The following is a 21,465-nucleotide window of genomic DNA, read 5'->3' as shown; positions in this document are numbered from 1 at the left end:
CTCCACCTCCTGGGTTCAAGCGATTCTTCTGCCTCAGCCTCCCAAGTAGCTGGGATTACAGGTATGTGCCACCACGCCCAGCTAGTTTTGTATTTTTAGTAGAGATGGAGTTTCACCATGTTGGTCACGTTGGTCTTGAACTCCTGACCTCGGGTGATCCACCCGACTGGCCTCAGCCTCCCAAAGTGCTGGGATTATAGGCATGAGCCACCACACCTGGCCTGGGCCCTAGGTCTTTAAAAAGATTCTTAATAACTCATAAAAGGGGCAGGTGGTCATGTCACTTAAGGACCCTAGTGGTTCTAAGCTGCCTACTCTTTCTTACAAAGAAATAGATTACTGGATAAAATAGATTGTATTAAAATGTTTTATTTACTTGATCTTCCTATTTTTGTATAATAGGAGGTGCCTATAGATCATTAGGAATTTCCTCTGGTAAGTGGCAATTATTTGGAAAACATCTACCATTTGAATTATAAAGATCTTACTCTGAGGCGTTATAATCCTCAACATTTATTACTTATAGAATGAATATTAATTCAACATTTATCGAGTACCTACTTTATGCCAGGAATAGTTGTAGTCACTAGAATGTAAAGATGATTAATATGTATTCTGTACAGTTGAAGATGCCTCATTAAGCAGAGATTAGTGCACATGTAAATAATTAGGATAAGTGCTAGAGTAGAGGTAGTGTGGGAAAGCAGGAGAAAGTGATTTTACGTGGAAAGCTAGACCTTAAAGGATTGGTGTAATTCCCTAAATGGAGAATTAGGATAATTCCGGCATTGGGTGATACCACGAGTAGCTGTAGAGAAATGTTTGCTGTGAACATATGTGCAGCTTGTGTAGGGAGAGTGACTTGAACTTTAGTTATAGATGCCCTTCAACTTATGATGTAGTTATGTGCCAATAAACTTGTTATAAGTTGAAAGTAACAAGTCAAAACACTTTTATTACACCTAACCTACTGAACATCATAGCTTAGCCTAGCCTACCTTAAATGTGCTCAATACACAGACATTAGCCTCCAGTTGGGCAAAACCATTTGATAGCACAGTATATACTATTATGCAGTATTGGTTGTTTACCCTCGTTATTGAGTGGCCGACTGGGAGCTGCAGCTCACTGCTACTTCCCAGTGTCTTGAGAGTGTCGTACTAGATATCACTAGCCTTGGAAAAGATCAAAATTCAAAATTTGAAGTACGGTTTCTAGTAAATTTTTATCTTTTTCTGGGCTAGCAAAACAGGTTAAGAACTCTCTTCTCTTCAGTGCTAGGCACTGCTGTGTGCTATTTTAATTGTTAAACAACCCTGAGTGATAGATAGTATTTCCCCTGTCTTACAATGAAGAAACTTAAGGTCAGAGAAATAATAAAAGTCATTTGCTCAAGGTCATATAATACCATTAATATCTCCTTCAATTATCTGTTTCTATGTAATAAGCTATTCTTTAATTTTATGACTTAAAGCAATGATTTATTATTTTTCATGTTTCTTATGCACCGACTAAGCTCAGCTAGGAAGTTCTACCTTGGGGAGTCTCCTTTGGTTGCAGTCAGATAGCAGCTAAAATTAGAGTACTCTGTAGGTTCAACCAGGCTGCATGTCCAAGATGGCTTCTTTATTTGTCTGTCTGTCATCTCAGCTAGAGTGGCTAGAAGAGATAGGGGCTGACTGGTCATCCCTTTCAACAGGGTCTCACCACATGATCAACTTGGGCTTACTCATTAAATGGCACAGCAGTCTTGGGCTTGCTGTATAGTATCTGACTTACCCCAGGAGGACTTGTCCAAGACAGCCAGGCAGCAACTGCAATGTTTCTGATGATTTAAGCTCAGAAATCACGTCTGGTCATTTCTGCTGCGTCTGTGGGTTAAAAGTAACTCACAGGGCCAGCCCAGATTCAAGAGGAGGCAGCTACATAAGGGCATGACTATCCAGAGGCCATCTTGGACACTGGCTTCTTCCACATGCTGTGCTGTCTTTGGGAATTGCTTTCAGACAGGCTGGAAATAGATGGGTCTTACAAATGCCTGACTGAAATGTGAAGAGGGTGCAAGAAAACATCTGGGGAACGTAAATGTCTGAAAGAAGACTCAAGGAAGAGGAGTCATTGAAAAAAATGAATGACTAGAGACAGGAAGAAAACTTGGAGAAAGTGGTGCCACAGAAGCCAAACGGAGGGAGGGAGTCACTGCCACCATAGCCATAGATTCTTAGATTTGTTTTTCATGTTACAGTGGCCCTGTGGTTTTAAGGTACTCATAATTTACAATTACCCATTTAAAAAACTGTCCTTTTTCCTTCCCATTCACTCCACTTCACATACGCGCACTCAGTTGATGCTTTAAGTTCCAGTTAGAACCTCATTGATGTAATCCAATGTGAAACATTTATACTTTAAGTCATTTGTAAATTGTGATTATGTTTGGTCTACTTTACTGAGAGTAGGCTTGCCTAGGAATAGAGGAAATGTAGTGCTATGGCTTCCTACAGAGGTGGTTGGAAAGATGAGAGTTGTCTCTAGAATAATGGCGATGGGGAAGGTGAGTATAATGGCACATTTCTGCTGTTCTTGCTAGGATGTTCTTTTGACTTCTGAGAAAGTATAAAGTGCCATGCACTGAATTATGCCATAGATAGAAGGGTGAAATACAGAGTATATTTTTTTCTATAATTAATCTTTTTTTTCCTTTTTTGAAAAAAAATCACTGGTGTTTTCTCTATTTCAGAGCACAAAGTTATCATTGTTGGGCTGGATAATGCAGGGAAAACTACCATTCTTTACCAATTGTAAGTATTAACTATCTTAAAAATTATTTTATTTCTAGTTACTTTTTTGGCCTGGGTGATAGTCGATCAATGAATGCAGTAAGAAATTACATGAAACCTAAGTTACCCTGTAGGAAAGCAGGTTGACTATAAACCTGGAGCCAGATCTCAGCAATAGTTAGTAGAAAGCAAGAAATTTGTATGATATTGAGCATATAGTTGGCATTGAGTTGTCCACTTGTTTTGTGCTAAAGCTCTTTTGTTTATAGAAAGTAGAAAAATATGGCCGGGTGTGGTGGCTCATGCCTTTATCCCAACACTTTGGGTGGCAGAGGTGGGAGGATCGCTTAAAGCCAGGACTTTGAGAAACCGCTTGGGCCACATAGTGAGATGCCATCTCTTTATAAGATACATATGAATATATATATATTTTAAAATTAGCTGGACATAGTGGTGCACACCTGTAGTTCCAGCTACTCAGGAGACTGAGGTGGGACGATTGCTTGATCCTATTCAGGAGGTCAAGGCTGCAGTGAACCTCATGCCACTGATTATGTATGATCACACCACTGCACTCCGGCCTGGGTAACATTTAAAAAAAGAAAGTAGAAAACTATAAAGTAGAAACTATAAAGTTTCCTGGAATGATCTAGTATATGCCAGATAGCCTACGACCTAGTTCCAGCCCTGTTTAAACCCTCACTCATGTTGTAAACTAGTGGGAAAAAGATATTTAGGTATAAATTATGAAAGGAGGTCATGCTGATTTGTCCTTGATTAAAAAATTGTTCAAGCAAGTTAGCTTCCTTGCTAATTGTAATGTATATAAACTTTTTTCCCCAGTTCTATGAATGAAGTTGTACATACATCTCCTACAATAGGAAGTAATGTAGAAGAGATAGTGGTTAATAATACACGTTTCCTAATGTGGGATATTGGTGGCCAAGAATCTCTTCGTTCTTCCTGGAACACTTACTATACTAACACAGAGGTAATGTTTCTTACAATATTTAAAATTCTATGAACAGAATGCTTGGAAAACATCTGGATTTGAGTCCTTATAGTTAATCTTTTTGAAATATCACAGTATGTTAATACATAGAGAGTTTAAGCAGAGTAAAATCTTTGATTTCCTATTCCAAGGTCATTGTTCAATTTGTCCACTATCATTGAACCTCTATAGGGAGAATTGGTGGTTAATTATGTTCTGATTGTGTATTGATCCCAGAACTTGTCTTTAATAGTTTTTTTTTTAATGACTTCCATCTCATAGTTTATAATTTCATTTCTCTCTATTTATGTTTGACTGAGTTTAGCTAACCAAATGAGAGGGTTTTGGTGGTTTGAATCCTAGCCAGTTTTACTATTTTCTTTTACAAAACACAGTTGCACATTAAATAATTGTTTTTCTTTTGATTATAAGGCATTTTAGACATAATCATATCTTTTTATTTACACATTATTTCCCAAAGGAAATTTCAGACCTTTGACATTTGAGTGCTTCATTGCATAGACCTGTGAGTTAAAACACTGACCATTGTTTTTGTGGTGTTCATTATTATAAGTTAATAATGCATGGTTTATATGTATATAAAGCTGACTTTTAAGTCATTAGGAAACCATTAAGTGTATCTAACAACTTGATTTCCCAACACTGCATTAGGCATTTAATCATTTTTTTGTAAGGGAAGTTATGTATGATTATAAAGGTATATATGCTAGTGTATACATAATGCTATAGGTTTCAAATTCATGCCAACAGCCTGAAAATTAACAGTTTTATTAAAATACCTTGGAATAAAATGGGCCTTAACAGTGATAAAGCCACCTATCAGTAAGCTGTCACGTGAGAGGAGAGGTAAAGTAGCAGTTCTCTCATACATCTGCCTTTTGGTTGATGAAGTCTGAAGAATTGAAAAGATCCAGAAAATCATAATAGTTTATTTAAAAATTAAGATCTAGGTCCAAAAAATAAATAGTGCATGTTACTAATAGGCAGTCAGAACCAACTTGGGCATCATAAATGCTATCATAAAGTGAGTAAGTTAAATCTCCGTCTGTTCCTGCTGATCTCTTGCTTTTGGGTGCTCACGGAGTTGAGGAAGAGGTGCGGTGGAGCTCAGTCCTGTACAGCAATCACAAGTCTTTCATTGCACCTTCTGATACCAGTCTCATCTTCAGTTTATGAAGGGGTCGTGCTTGCAGGTAGCAGGTGATACTTACGTAAGGAAGAGAGCTTGTTTTTAGATAGAGATTTATTCTTTCAGTTGGTTGATTTTTTTTTTAATTGATTTCTTTATCTTGTCACATTACTTTACTCCCATACCCATGCCCTTTTAGGTGTTCAGATTGATATTAATAAATAATATCTACTGGAAGTAATAAATTTAGGATCATATTGCATGTTTTTCTTGTTGATTTGTAGTGCAAATAGATGGATATAGGTCCATTAGCATTCAAGATACTAGTTTAGAAAACAGACATGCGTTATATATATATATTAGTTAGAATGTTAGTATCATATTCTCTTTTCTGTTAAAAATTAGTAAATATATTAAAATCGATCAGACCTTTTGGCTTCACAATGTATAGGTAGCTCTGATTTTCCAACAATACCGTAAGATTCCAATTTCTTGATATTAATAGCCTGTATGTCAAATAAACACATTATAAATTTTACAGATACCAAATTGTATAATCACTAATAATTTTTTTGTAATTATTTTAGTTTGTAATAGTTGTTGTGGACAGTACAGACAGAGAGAGGATTTCTGTAACTAGAGAAGAACTCTATAAAATGTTAGCGCATGAGGTAAGTAGTCTTTTTACATTAGATATGGGAAGGGTATGGGAATCGATATTTTGTTTTCTAGTTTCTCATGAGAGTGCTATCAATTTCAAATTTTTAAAAATAATTAGTTATTTGCTGGCCACGTTGCTCAATTACTTTGACATCTCCCAGTTTGGAAGTGTATCCAGAAGCAGCAGAAAGATTGTGGAGTAAGTTGCAGAACTTTATTTCACTTATCCTAGATACATTTGGTTTCACAATTTTCCTGGGCAAAAGTAATTTCTATAAGTGACTTTCATTTTGCGTTTTGAATAGATTAATTATACAGAGGATTATCATTGGAAATGAGATTTTGAAGTACCTGGGTGCTTAGCAATTCTTGATTGTTACTCAGCAGACTAATATTTAAATGTAATTGCTGTTAGGTTTCTCTGATATTGTCCCTTTGACTAAACAAAACTAGATGACTAGCCACATTTTCTTAGTCCTTGAAAAATACCTGCCGGGCACAGTGGCTCACTCCTGTAATCACAGCACTTTAGGAGACTGAGGTGGGGGGATCGCTTGAACCCAAGAGTTCAAGACCAGCTGAGCAACATGGCAAGACCCCGTCTCTACGAAAAATAAACAAAATTAGCCAGGTGTGGTGGCATGCACCTGTAGTCCCAGCTACTCGTGAGACTGAGGCGAGTAGATCGCTTGAGCCCAGGAGGTCAAGGCTACAGTGAGCTGTTCTTGCCACTGCACTTCAGCCTGAGTGACAGAGTGAGACCCTGTCTCAAAAAATAAAATTAAAAATAAGTAAGTAGAAATAAAAATAGATTTAAAAATTAAAATTTTTAAAATAGAAAAATATTACAGTAACATAAATTTAAAAAACTGAATAATATAGTCAACTTGATAACTATAACATTATAGTGTTTATATAGTATTTAGTAAAATTGATTATTTTTAGATATCTTATTGCAGTTGCTACTTTCTCAACTCATTTATAGCTAGGAATAGAAAAGTTAATATTTAGATATATAGAGTTTTTTTATTTCAGTGGAATTTTTTGCAAAGCTTAGGAAAACAGGGATATCTTTGTAGTGAAGTTTTATGTTAATTTTATTATTGATTTGATGATTTGCTTTTGAGATTTGCGTTAAGAATTTTGTGTATTTCAGACAACCTTTCAGGGCTTTAGGGAACCTAACCTAGTAAAGTAGTTTTATAAATTGAGGTTCCTCATTTCCTTATGACCACCAAGATGCACCTTTTCCTATTTTGGACTCTAATTCCGGCAGCTGTGTTTAAACCTCCTGGAGATTTACAGAAATACATCTTGCCATTCTGTGTTCATTTGCCAGATTCATTGCTAGTTGGGGTACAAGCAATAAGCCATAAAACAGGCAGAAGATAAAGGTTGTTTTTTTTTTTCTTTTCAAATTCCTATTTTGCAAAAATGCAGCATTTTTCAGTTTATTCCAAAGGGTGGTTTTATGAAGACTTTGGAAAAAGAAAAACTGATACAAATGTTATTTGTCTCTGGGCTATATCTTTTACTTTGTTAACAGGTAGTCTCCCTATCTGATTTTTACTCTAATTGGCCAATATGCAGCAGGATTGGTATATGAAGAGCCCAGTAGTAGGGTTCAAAGTCTTTGATTTTTACTAGCTGGGGGCATTAACTTACATAGGTCACTTAATGTTATCTGTTATGGGTGACTACACTGGGGCCCAGAAAGGTTATGTGACTTGACTAGCTTTTTAAGAGCCAGGTTTTGAACTTGAGTATTCTCATTCAGACTCTTTATTAGCAGAAGAAAAAAGAAGACATAAGTAGGGCCTAGTTGGAAAGTGAAAGGAGACTGAATGAGGAGATGACCAGAGAAGAAAGGAATTACAGATGAAGTTAGGAGTTTGAGCAAGCTACTCAGTAGGGTCAAGAAGAGCCAAACAGGCAGAGTTCTGGAGAGAGACAAATGGATCAACGAGTGAGAATGTGTGAGTGAAAAATAAATGTAGACATGATGTTAGTTGGATGTTTCTTACTACATAAATCAACGAAATCTTATTGTCATCACTGATAATGATTCTTTACATTATTACAAAATACAAAACTGTAAAAATTTTAAAATAATTTTCAAAGTTTTATCATAAATGAAGTGTACAACTTTAGAACTCATTAATTTTAAAATGGTTCCAAACACCGAAGTCTGAAATTTTATTCAGAATGACTCAACTTCTAGGAGTTACCTTCACAAATGAAGTTTTTTTGTTGTTGTTGTTGTTTTGTTTCAGAGTCTCACTCTGTTGCCCAGGCTGGAGTGCAGTGGCACCGTATCGGCTCACTGCAACCTCCATCTTCTGGGTTCAAGCAATTCTCCTGCCTCAGCCTCCCTAGTAGCTGAGATTACAGGCGCCCACCACCATGCCCAGCTAATTTTTTTATATTTTTAGTAGAGACGGGGTTTCACCATTTTGGCCAGGCTGGTCTCGAACTCCTGACCGCAGGTGATCTGCCCGCCTCAGCCTCCCAAAGTGCTGGGATTACAGGCGTGAGCACCCAGTCCCCAAATGAAGTTTTAAGAAACAAATTGGCAACTATATATGGTATATAGAAGATGCTAAGTAAATGTGTCTTGCAATTGCTGTTATTCATCTCCTTGATAAAACTAAAATATATCTTAGTCTAGAAATTTGTAGCAGAAGTGGTTTTAAAGTGTTTGAAATGGTTTATGTACAAAAGATCACCATTGTTCACCTTATACTTTGACCTCTTGTTAAGTCACGTTGATGAACAGCCTTAATTTAATATATCTATTTTCTACTGTTCTAATATATACATATTTGGTTTTGAGGTTATGTAATAAAAAGCAAATGAAGATTTTCTTCTCTTTCTAAATATTTAAAAATTGATAAAATAACTTCTTAAAAGTCAAGAACTCTAAATTAAAGTTTGAACCTTTGAGATCTAGAAAAACTGATTTAAGGTATTTGGATACCTTTTATTAAATGGCTTTATTTTTTGTATTTTTCAATTTTCAGTTCAGGGGCTTCTACAAATAATTTCATCATTAAGAGTGAATACAGATTACTTATAATAATATAAACCGTGTGTCCTAACTTGTGCCAAGTATTTGTCAGAAGGTTGTTCTTTCAACATGTCAACATTCGCAAACTTGACCTATATAAGACTTCAGCACACACTAGCAAGACGTACTGAAACTGAGAAGATAGGAAGATAGGAATTAAATACCATGGAAAGTCCATCTACTTATTGACTCAGCCACATAACAACTATTGATAATGGTTTCTTTGTGTTTTTTTGATACAGAGTCTCACTCTGTTGCCCAGGCTGGAGTGCAGTGGCGCTATCTTTGCTCGCTGCAACCTCCGCCTCTTGGGTTCAAGGTATTCTCATCCCTCAGCTTCCTGAGTAGCTGAGAGTACAGGTGTGCACCACTACACCTTGCTGATTTTTATATTTTCAGTTGAAACGGGGTTTCGCCATGTTGGCCAGGCTAGTTTCAAACTCCTGGCTTCAAGAGATCCACCCACCTCGGCCTTCCAAAGTGCTGAGGTTACAGGTGTGAGCCACCATGCCCGGCTGATTAATGGTTTCATTTTCTGTTTAGGAGAAAAGAAAAAATATTTACTGTATATCCTTAATAATGACTATATGTATATACGTTATACTTTATCTCTTCAAGTTTTTTGCCTTTGATATAGGCAGGTGAACTGAAATATAGGTGAAACTAGTTGAACATGAAATCTTAAAATTGCAAACATTGTAGCAGTATTCCTTTCTGACCATACTTATTCAGATAACTATATAAACTGTGGTAGCATTAATAGCTGCCATCCTGCAGAGGGCACTGTAATTAAAGTCAGTCTTGATTGTTATATAAAATATTTTACATTAACTCCTTTAACCAAATAAGAAATACAAATATACTACTAATGTTTTTATTTGCATCAGAAAGAATCATCAAAACTATATTCTAACAAAAGTCATTTTGTATCTGAAGATTTTATTTATTCAAACACATACACACATTATTAAAACCAAAATATCTCAGTAAAATCCCTAAGAAGACAAATGCCATTCAACAGTTGTGAAAACTTGGCAAGTGTGGCACCAAAACCTTAATTTTATATCTCTTAATATATAACAGGCAGAATTTTATGAGGGTTTCACTTGCTAATTGAGTACATCCGTCATGGATTCTTGGCCCAGTATCCATGTAGGGAATTTAGGGTATTCATTAACACTCTTAAATTGTACATAAACTTTAAAAAATTTTGTGTATATGCATATGTGTGTTTTGGGGGGAAAGGTCTGTGATTTTGAACAGATTTTCAAGGAAGTCCCTGGCTTTAAAACTGGCAGGTAGAGAGGAGTGGGGCAGGAAGAGACTAAGAACCTTTGGCCTGTTTAGTGAGTAAAACATTATACCAGTTATTTGGAGTGTGCACAATTACATTTGGAAAAGGGTTAATGCAGTGGGTGTCTTGCTCAGATCAGATACTCAATAAAAGATATGAGGAACAAATTCAGAAAGCTTAAAGAACTTGCCTCTGAGTCATAGCATTGAAGGAATAGAACTTCTAATTGGGGAAACTTGATAAGTTTAATGCCACTCCAAGATGGCCGTATTACATATTTAAATCTAAGAAATCTTCATATGCAGTGACAGAAATTAGGGTGAATAGGATTGGTTTAGGATAGAACTTCAGCTGAGAATTAAGCCCTAAGCTTTTAAGGCATACATTGTAATGAATTCATTTATTTCCTATGCAGCTAGAAGGTACTAGCTGTGTACATTATTGGGAGATTTGCAATGTAGTCACTCATCGTTTTCTGTGGAACTTAATTCTCTTGTGGAATCCTGATTGGGAAAGGCTGGTTTAGGAGGTTGGAGGGAAGGAAATATATGCAAGAGAAATGATCTGAACAACATAGAGATGGCAGTCCCCAAAACTGTTTAGAGAGCAGTAGGATAGGTTGCTAATTACAGCAGAGTACTTATATAGGAGTGATGTGAGGTAAAGCAGAAAAGTATAGGCAAAATAAAATTTTGGAGAGCTCTCAAGTATTAGGCTAAAAGGTAGTTCTTAGCCATTTAAGCCTAATTTTGGATTTAGGGGGTGGGTGGTATATATACTGGGAAACATGACTGTTAAATACAGCACTTAGGACCATAAAAAATTGTAGTCTGAGACTATAAGAAATATGTAAACACATACAAGTATAAAAAATGTGTTATCAGCCTAGGCACTGAGATGCTTTTATGTCACATAGTTGAGAAATTCTTGTTTACTAAGATTGTGAAAAAGATTCTGTTAATTAAGTTGAAAAATATGTGGAAAATGTATTGGCCTTTACAGTTTTATTTGCTTTAATAGGACCTAAGAAAAGCTGGATTGCTGATTTTTGCTAATAAACAAGATGTTAAAGAATGCATGACTGTAGCAGAAATCTCCCAGTTTTTGAAGCTAACTTCTATTAAAGATCACCAGTGGCATATCCAGGCATGCTGTGCTCTAACTGGCGAGGGGTAAGACATCTTCCTCTTAGATGTTATCGAACATGTATTTTGCTTAGAAACATGTATATCTTCTTTAAACTCCTAAATATTTAAGGCTATTGTGTATAAAACATCGTAAGGGACAGACGTAAGCTGTAGTTCATGTCTGTAATCAGAGACTTTTTAGGGTGGTTCTGTAAATAGTAAAACAACATAAACATAATACACATAAACCTACTGAACATGTAAGCATGTAGCTGTTATAATTGCTATAGGAGCTCAGAGAAATGAGAGTATCAGTGAGAGCTGGAGAAGTTAAGAAATACATTTTACGATGATAGTGGAACTGAAGACCTGACACTTGCTGAGCAAGTCCTGTGTGTGGAGTTTTCCATATAGTGCTTCATTTAATCCCCGTAACAGTCCTACAGAGTAATTGTTTTTAAGTGATATTTTATGCATAAAGAAGCTCAAATCAATCAAAGAGAATGCATGTCTGAGACTACTTTGGAGTTATTTACTGTTGGAACTGATGCACTTAAACAAAAGAAGGATTGGGAGAATTGGAGAGAGTATAGCAATGATGGTCCTTGGTTCTGGAATGATAGGTGTTGGAAAAGAAGTGTGTGCCTATAGTAGAAATTTGCCCTGTCTAGCACCCAGAGATGAAAGTATTTCAAGAAGGAAGTGGTGTGGTCAGCATTGTCAAATCTAAGGTCAAGGACCAGGAAGATGGAGAGGATGCCATTGAATTAACAACAAATGAGTACATTCAACCAGTTTGTCAGAACAAATTCTGTGCATTGGGAAAGTGGGCATGAGGTAAGTGTAGTTTAAAGAGGAGGTAGATTTTAGGAAGCAAAAATAGCTTTGTAAACTCTAGAGTGTGGCAAGAAGAGGAAGGAGAGATAAAATAGACGAGGTTGGAAATAGGATAAAAAGCTAAAAGGAGGACCAAACTAAAGTACAATTTTTGTTGCTGTTTTTCCAAAATATGGTGGATCTGTATATATAGTCATGCACCCTATAATGATGTTTTGGTCAGTGATAGACCACATATATGACAGTGGTCCCGTAAAATTAAAATACTATATGTTTACAATAACCTGTTCTATTTTTAGATACGTTTCGGTACAAAAGTTCTTACTATTGGGTTGTGGTTACCTACAGAATTTAGTACAGTAACATGCTGTATAGGTGTGTAGCCTGGGAGCAACAGGCTGTATAGCACAGATCCTAGGTGCATACTAGGCTATACTATCTAGGTTTGTGTAAGTACACTCTATGATGTTCACACAATGATGAAATCACCTGACACATTTCTCAGAATGTATCCCTGTCATTAAATGATGCATGATTGCATTTAAAAGCAGAGAAAAAAAGAAATAAGCGATGAATTCTAAATAGAGGTCTTAAGTTTGGGGTTGAGGTTCTTGAGGTGTTAGGAAAGGACAAAAGCATGGGGTATAGATGAATTAGCTCAAGTGGGAGAAATTGTATTCCTTTCAAGACCACAATGAAGGGTGAACCAAATATAATGAATTATTGAAGCCAAATCTTAATAGAAGGCACTATTACTGACATTTGGAAGAGCATAAATAGAACCTTAAAAAAGGTTTTTTAATTAAAAAAATGTTCATTAAAAAAAATCACAGATAATACCAATTATCCATGTATTCATTTAAGTAAAAATATGTTAAGTATTTCTTTGTCAAATAGTCTAACATACATATCTTTGTCAAGCAAAAGCATGGATTTATAATATTTGGCAATAAAGACAAGTCATTTAGGATTGACATAACATTTAATTTATATACTTTGATAATTGTATGGAAAATGTATCATTAGTATAGATATTAACTCAATTTCATTTTAAAAAGAGGTAAAGCAATTTTGTTTTAAAAATAGGAAAGTAATAGATGAGTTTGGTTTTGAGACAAATGTTCTGTTTTTCTTTTATAGTTCAGCTACCTTGATCTAAATTATTGGTTTTAGTATTCATTAGCGTTTTGATTCAGTGGATTGGAGATCACAAACTTCGGTGCATGGCTTCATTTGACTCTTACTTTTCCCATTTGCTAACATTGCCCACCCTGGGTTTCCTCTGTAACATTGGAAGGATTCTGATCTCAGTGTTGTAAAGATTAAGAGAATGGATGTTAAGTCAGTTTCTAGTTTGCTATTAGGTAACTACTGTTCATTTATCAGTTTGGAGTTAAACAATCTCTTCATCTGTTATTTTTGTGTACTATTTCCTATCAGTAGTTTAAAAGTAACGAATCTATTTATTCCAAAACATCCATTTATTTACCTCATTGCCATCTTTTTTCTATTTGTGTCTTCTTTTACATTATTAGACTCATACTTAACAAAAATCTGAATTGAAAAATATTTAGTAATGTAAGATAGTTTTTTATGTCTGCAAAAGCTTGTCATAGATAATAGTTAATACTTGTAACAGTTCTTCATTTTATTGTAACTTAATGTGTACAACCATTTCTCTCTTGTTCAACTTTTAGTTTCTTTTCCCACAGTGAACATCCTTTTCTATATTTTGGGTTATGTTCAATTACCAGTTGTTCAGTGATAACTGATGTTACTGATAAGAAATTTTATTGCCTTCAAAAGTTTTACATACTTACATTTTATAATATTTATGTAACATATTATGTGTATACTTTGTTTTAATAACTACAATATATATTTTGTTGACTATCCTGCCATTTTTCATTTATATCATGAGCATTTTATCCTATTATAAAATGGTTTTATTTCCTCCATTTCCTGGTGATAAGAATTATGAAATCATTTTTTAAAGGAAAATTTTAAATATTTCATCATACAAATATCTTGTAATTTATTTTTTTCTGTATTTCTAGACAAAAATTATTTTCCTATTAAAAGTACTTTAATGAACAGTTTTGTATGTAAGTCTATGTTTATGTCTGATTTTCTTTTTTAGGATACATTTCTAGAAGTAGAAAAAAGGATGCAGAGTATTGATATTTTACATATTTTTGATACGTATTGCCAGATATATTTTTGACATATGTTGTTTTCTGTGGGCACTCATTGTATAATTATAAAGCTTTTTTAAAGTGTCAGACAGCGTTCTGGGCACTAGAGATATAACCGAACCAAAAGAACACAGATGTATTAGCTGGGCGTGGTGGCACACGCCTGTAGTCCCTGCTACTGGGGAAGCTGAGGTGGGGAGATCGCTTGAGCCCAGGAGGTCACGGCTGCCATTGATTGTGCCATTGCACTCCAGCCTGGGTGATAAAGTGAGACCCTGTCTAAAAAAGAGGAAAGACAAAAAAAGCACAGATATATTGTGTATGAGAATATGGCTTCACTGCAGCAGCCCAAGCACTGAATATTATTGATTTTTAAATCTTTGTTATTTAGCTAAATGAAAAATACTGTCTTTTAGTTTGCTGTTCATAGTTTGCTGTTCATAGCTTCTTAGTTCAGAATTTCATCAAATGATTTTGTTTTCTTTATAGATTGTGCCAAGGACTTGAATGGATGATGTCACGACTTAAGATTAGATGATCTCTACTGACCTCTTCTCATAGATTTTGTATAAATGAAGTGCTGGACTTTACCTGAAAGCTGCAAAAATTAATGGTTTAGATATATTTATAATAAACTGATTTAAACTTTTTCTATAAGAAGAAAAATTAAGACCACTTATTTGAAAACAAAGATGAAGTCTTACCTTCCAGTTTGCTTTCTCATTAGTTTTTTCCAAAGTAAGTTATTAAAGCTGTGATTGACATTTTTCTCATAATGAATCCTCTCAGGACATTGTGTAGCCTATGGTAAGTACAAAGGGAGAGGAAGACATTTTGAATTTTAAGAGCTTTATTATCAGTTTTACCCTCCCTAGTTGAATGTTATTTTCTTCTTGTTCCATTAAGTCAAAATACAAATCAGCACAGATATTCAAATGTTTCCAATATTTTAAAATGTAATGTTACTTATGAAAAGTATTTTGCTTAAGGTTGTGTGTGTGTTGTGTATATACCTCAAGTTCAAGTTAATGGCATTGATTTATGTTCCAGACAAAAATAACACAAATAATAATATCCTTCGTTATAACCATAATGAGATAAGTATTGGCATTGGTGTTCAGTGCCATTTTATACTTTCTCTCTATGTTCTCTGTATTGTACTAACCAACCTCCCAAATCACTGAGCTGCTCCTTTAAAAAAAAAAAAAAAAAAAGGAAAAGGAAAAAGCATGACATTGTGTATCGATTTTTTGTTGTTGACCAAAATCACACACATGGAAACATGTAATTCAACAGAGTGGGATAGCTATCAGATTCTTGGCTTAGTATTACTAATGGGCAGGATTGTACAGTGAGCAACTATCAGATTATTCCTTTCAGTGGTTCTTATGGCATTTAAATTACTGAATAAATTACTAATCCATTAATCAGTGAATCAAATTATGATTAAAATTATCAAATGAATGCTCAGCATTAATTGAAAACTGTTTTGTGAAACATGTCTACCCAGAAAAGTAGCATTCTATAAATACTATTAAACAACTTAGCTATATTATTTTTAAGTATTAAATTATATGTCAAGCAGTTAAAGTGAATTTCAGAGTAAAAGTAAGGCATGTTTCTGAGCAACATTGATAATTTCTTAATTTGCAAATTTCTTCTTATTTTGGTACTTGGAATATAGTGTGAGATTTTTTATTTCTAAATTTTGTTGTATCTTCTATTACATAAATGCATTGACAATTATAAAATGCAAGTGTTTTTTGAATGATTTTAATAATTTGGCTTAAAAATTGATTGATACAATGTGTTATTTGTACTAAGAAGTAACTTGACCCAAAACACCTTTTATGTTTGCTTAGGGTATATTTTTTCAATGTCTGAAAGTCAAAGGTATTCCTGTCACAACTGTAAACAAACTTATCCTAAATGTGTTAAAACATATTCTTGGGTACTCTATTTATGTATCTTTCATGCCTTGAAAATCTGAAGGTTAATCCAAACTCACATGTTTTCGCATATTTGAGAAAAAAAAAACTACCTTCAATATCAGCCCTTTAAATTTCATGAAGATTTTGGTGAGGAATAATAGTATATACTGTAAGTATTGACAAAACTTTGAAAGTTTCTTTCTTTAAAATGGGAAACACTCAATATCTAAATCCAGGTCAGGCACGGGAGATCAGTATTTAACATTGGATGTTCTGTGTTTTATATTTATAATGTTCAAAATGCAAGCATAACATTTAATATTTGTCCACATGGTTTTACAAAAGTAAATCTTAAATTACTAAGCTTTTCCCATATGTTCTCATACTTTCTCAAATCACTATAAAGAATTACTTGTTATCTATTAAAAATCCCCTTTACCCAAATCTGTATTATGGTTTCGCCAGACAAATATTATGTGATGTAGCCCAGAAAATCCACACCTTTTGTCCTTTTTATTTTTTAATTTGAATAATCATGTGCTTAGTCCCTTGGATTACTGCCACATCAGTTTAACACGATATCAGCACATTCCCTTATCATCAAGGTGTTGGCTCAGATTTATTCTTAATTGGATGTTTAAAGCATGCACTACCTTGTTACAGTTGGTTTAGTGTAGTGGATTATTGACATGACACCATGAGAAGATGTGTAATTTTATACCACATTTATAAAACATGATTTTGTTTTCTACCCTTCAAGGTAACCATTAAAAATAAGGTGGTACTTGTGTACTTGTACATAAAACCAAAATTATAGTTGGGAAAAAAATAAATTTATATATGAAAATGTCAAAATCATTTTAACAGTATTATTTTCAAATAAGATGGAGAAGCTGGTGAAAAGTCATATTGGCAATTTGTATGTAGTTTAAGTGGAATTAAGCAGAGGGAGATGCTTTTGGGTTTTTAATATGCCACTTCTGAGTGAAAACATCTCATGGAGTCATTGTGTTCAGCTTTGAGAAGAACAAAGATTCATACTTCTGTACATGTGGCTGGATTTAAATATCCTGTTTTTGATACTAATTTTGAAAGTCATGTAACTTCTTTTGATATCTGGGCAAAAGTAACCATATGCTATAAGCATTTGAATATGTTTAATTTTGTCATAATAGCATCTGTAAAAGTACATCTTACACATTATATAGAGGGTTCTTGTTTGAAATTTTCAGTTCTCTTTATCTTCCCAGTACATCTTGGTCCTCATAATGGGCAAAGGATACAACGAAGGCAGGTGGCTTAGGGGTTATAGTGGGGAAGTGGATAGGGGATTCATTTTCTTATATGACATTTTGCCTTAAGAATATAAAATTGCTTTAGCACTGATGGCTGGCATTTTTAATATAGGTAGTGAAAGTGACTTTAGAAGCATGGGATGAAATAGAGGGAAGAAGAGTTTTTATTTTCTGGCCTTTAAAAAGTGCCTAGTAGGTCATTTGAGACCCAGAGAAGTGCACAGAGCTTGAGCAAAGGCATGAAGTCCCTGATACTCTTTTCCTTTTTGTCTCAGCATATAGTATTAAGATGCCTAGAAATAGGACTCTATTGTCCCCCCTTGTATAGGCACTTTACATTTCTTGCTGTCACTACAGCAACGACATACAGTACAGACAACCTCCAAATCTGTTTATATTAGTGTAAATAGAAAAACTATAGACAACTTTCTAGTTTTCTCTGGAGGCATTTTTGGGAGTGTACGTGTAATAGGCTCTGCTTTGTATACAGGAGATAATACCACATCATCAGTTATCTCCAAACTCCAGTCTTCTCTCAACTGCCCAGTTGTATCTTGCCATCAATCCCTTTTTCGAGGCTGGGTAGAGACAAGTTTCTCCTTGTAACTTGGACCTCTCCCACTCTCCAAATGTAATCTGGACCTCCTTGCTTTCAAGGTCAGCTTCCCCATAGCTCAGGTATCCCTTGCTCTCCTGTATCTTCATTTACTATTAGTGAAGAGATCTCTGTCCTGGAGGTTATTCTAAACTTTCTTTGTAACTGTTGTTATAGACAATGGTTTCCAAACCAGTAGTTTCTATGTAGCTTTTCTAGTTCCTTGCTATCTTCTCACCACTAGCTTGAGGTAGTGATTTGGACTTTGCTCATTAGAGAGCATTATCAGAGATGTGAAGTCCATCAGAAGACCAGCTTGCAGTGTGTGTAGCATATAGATGCCAATATTAGAATTCTTTAAATTATATTTAACATTTTCATGCTTCTTAATTTAACTTCACATGTTGGGAAGTAGATTCAGAAAGATAGGAGAAATACCCAGACTCTGCCACTTCCATGAGCTACTGGTTAGGCATGGGCAGGATTAAGTTTTATGTGTATTATCTTCCCACTACCAAGAATGGTTATGTTTCACAGAATACCAGTTCAGTTTGAGTTGGAAAAGGATGCCAAATCAAATTTATATGTAGTCTATAACCTAAGGGCATTCTTGAAACTATTTCCCACATCCCATTTTTATTTCATGTTTACTTACAAAACAGAGATAAACATTAGATGTCTAAAGGAGTTAGTAATGAAAAGCCTATCCTTAAAAAATAAACCTGTTGAAATGGGCTTTAAAGACATCAAAATAATCACTTGTCATGCATTGACTGTAAATGTAGATAGAGAAATATGTCTTTAAAGCTCCACTTACACAAAAATACAACTTGTATATCATGCTCCCTCAAAGAATTATGATAGATTATTTTAAGACCATGATAATAGAGTAAAAAGGAAAGAAAGCCAGAAATTAGAATTTGGATACTAAAAAGTAACTTTCTAGTTAACCCTAAAGTCCTGTCAAATTGTGAAGAAATGTTCCAGGATACACTTGGATTAGTTATGCAGTATTTCTTATCAATGTCTAGCCCTTGTGTATTGTTCTGAAAATTAAACTTTAAATCTTTATGCTGTTGCCTGCTAGATATCCCGTTCTTTGGTAAAAAATTCCTATAGTCTGTACTCAAGAAGTGCCTAAAAATGGATTTGTGTTGATTTTAAGCCCATCTAATAAATTATATGTATTTTCTATGGTATCGTATGGCTTGTCTTAACTGATGACACAGCCTAGAGGGTTTCTGTCACAATTTGTGCTTTATTTGAATACAGTCTTTTTTTTTTTTTTTTTTTTAAGACAGAGTCTCACTGTCATCCAGGCTGGAGTGCAGTGGCGAGATCTCGGCTCACTGCAACCTCTGCCTCCTGGGTTCACGCCATTGTCCTGCCTCAGCCTCCCAAGTAGCTGGGACTGCAGGCGCCTGCCACTATGCCCAGCTAATTTTTTGTATTTTTAGTAGAGACGGGGTTTCACCGTGTTAGCCAGGATGGTCTCAATCTCCTGACCTCGTAATCCGCCCGCCTCGGCCTCCTAAAGTGCTGAGATTACAGGTGTGAGCCACCGCGCCTGGCCTAAATAAAAAGTCTTGAAATGGAAGATACTCACCTAATCCTCAACAAACCATGATGTAATGAAGCACGAGTCACACCATTTTGTCTCTTTCCTAATACAAATAGTTCCCTGGCATTAGTTCATGCCATGACTAGAAAACTGAACCCTACTACTGTTTTTTAAAACAGTTTTAACAGAAAATTAAACTGTATGTTTGAAATCATAAGTAAAAGTTTGTTGCTTGCATAGTAGCCTCTTGATTCTCGTAGTGGTAATTTTGTGTCATATCATTTAGATGTTGAGCCATTTCATTTGTGCATGTGTATATGTGCCCAAATTCCTCCTCTTTGTTTAGATTCTGCTTACAAATCAAACTAATAGAATCTGAATACATTTATCATATATTCTTCCAGGGTTTTTCTTAACTGACTATAGAGAGTGGCTGTAAGTTCTGGGGCAAAGCTTGATTGTATTTTCAGTGATGTATAGTTACATTGTTTCATGTTAAAATCATCGTGCATGGAAAGTGAAATATGCGTATGATTTTAAATTATTGTAATATGTACTATACCCTTCCCCTAAACTTCTTTCATTAATGATACACAGAATTCCTCTATTTTTGCTTGAAAATAGTCCTTTAGATTGGAGTAGCCTTTTCTTACATCCCTCTATGGTTCCATGAGATGAGGTGATACCTGCAAAGCACTTTTAAAGATTTTTTTTTAGGCTAATGTCCAAGATACAGCATTGAGGAGGCAGCTATGTCTAATGAGGGCTCTCTTGGTTTCTAGAAATGAGAGAAATGTATACTAATCATTTTAATTTGTACTTAAAATACATTTTACTAATCATATTGATTTTAAATATGACAAATTCTTGTAGTAGATATTAATCTTTCTTGTTTATCATATTGTCCTAGAGAAGCCTAGGTAAAAATGGATTCCACCTAGTCTGTTTGTATAAGACCTTCCCCCCTCCCCTCTCCATCCCTGCCAATTGGGCTCTATGCATATTGACAAGCAAATGAGAAAACCTTAGGTTTCTTGTATTTGAATTTCCAAAACAATAAAAGGTTTTGACTCAAGATTTCCATTCAAGAAGAGGCAGAAATTTTGTCCCATCTTTTTATCATTTTGTGAACTTGTGTTTCTCTGTATGCTAAGAAAATTTTACACACAAGGAATGTTTGAAAAAGTGAGAATTTTAGAGTGCTTGGGTGGTTTTTATTTGGTCAGTGCTGATGTGTTAGGTGTTTAGGGAAATAATGCTTCAGGACTTTTTTGACAACACAGCTTCATGAATGATTGGGGGATATTTATGTTTGTGCTCAGAAAAGGGAGGGAGTGGGCAGGTTGGAGTGGGACCTTTCCATTGAAAGCAGTGCAGTCAGCTGTTTTGTAGATGCGTTTTTTCATTATGCTTGTAACAATGTTCTTGTGTCCATAATTGACTGAAATGTCAAGCTCCAGGAATGCAAGGCGTTTATCAGGTGACCAGAAGTAGAACCTTGTTGATTATGAAATGGAAGAATAATGTCAAGGTAGTTGGGGTAAAATGACAAATAAGATTTTACTGGTGAATTTCCATGCTTAATATGTACATTAACCTCTTTTTAAGTTGCATGTTAATCTGGTATAACGTATTGTGTCTGGTTTATGCTTTGAGTAAAAAGGAAAAAAAAAGACTTGAGTTACAATTGTTACTCTATTATGTACTATTACATATACCTTTCCTTTTAGAAAGGGTTAATTATAATTACTATTCACACCTCTGTGTTGTCAGTGTTTTTATTCTGGTTTATTCTCTAAACGTGCAGATTCAGTGTTGGAAAGACTGGGATCCACATGGTAATTGAAAAGGTATGACAGCTGCATTGTACGAATGACAGAAAGATTGTCCTGATCTTCTCTAGGAAACTTTTCTGGCACTTGGTCAATTTATAGAGAGCTCTCTATCTTGTATTTCTGAATGTTAGAATTGGAAATGAGCTGACA

The 21,465-nt window shown here is 34.9% G+C and overlaps 1 protein-coding gene across 2 annotated transcripts in view; it reads left to right on the top strand.

Moving 5' to 3' along the window:
• Window positions 1-21,238, top strand: part of ARL5A (ADP ribosylation factor like GTPase 5A) — a 31,927-nt gene extending 10,689 nt beyond the window's left edge. Inside the window, exons 2-7 of one of the 2 annotated variants that reach the window (XM_054548870.2) lie at window positions 403-435; window positions 2,738-2,798; window positions 3,621-3,768; window positions 5,506-5,589; window positions 10,960-11,111; window positions 14,588-21,238. In XM_054548870.2, the coding sequence (XP_054404845.1) occupies window positions 403-435; window positions 2,738-2,798; window positions 3,621-3,768; window positions 5,506-5,589; window positions 10,960-11,111; window positions 14,588-14,636 (527 nt within the window). In that variant the 3' untranslated portion in view covers window positions 14,637-21,238. The remainder of the gene's footprint in view (window positions 1-402; window positions 436-2,737; window positions 2,799-3,620; window positions 3,769-5,505; window positions 5,590-10,959; window positions 11,112-14,587) is intronic. The other variant, XM_002812482.6, reaches the window with a different exon arrangement.
• Window positions 21,239-21,465: the final 227 nt, after the last annotated feature.

The sequence above is a fragment of the Pongo abelii genome, chromosome 11, assembly GCF_028885655.2.
Source record: "Pongo abelii isolate AG06213 chromosome 11, NHGRI_mPonAbe1-v2.0_pri, whole genome shotgun sequence".
Classification (NCBI taxonomy): domain Eukaryota; kingdom Metazoa; phylum Chordata; class Mammalia; order Primates; family Hominidae; genus Pongo; species Pongo abelii.
This window is presented reverse-complemented; position numbering and strand designations above follow the sequence as displayed.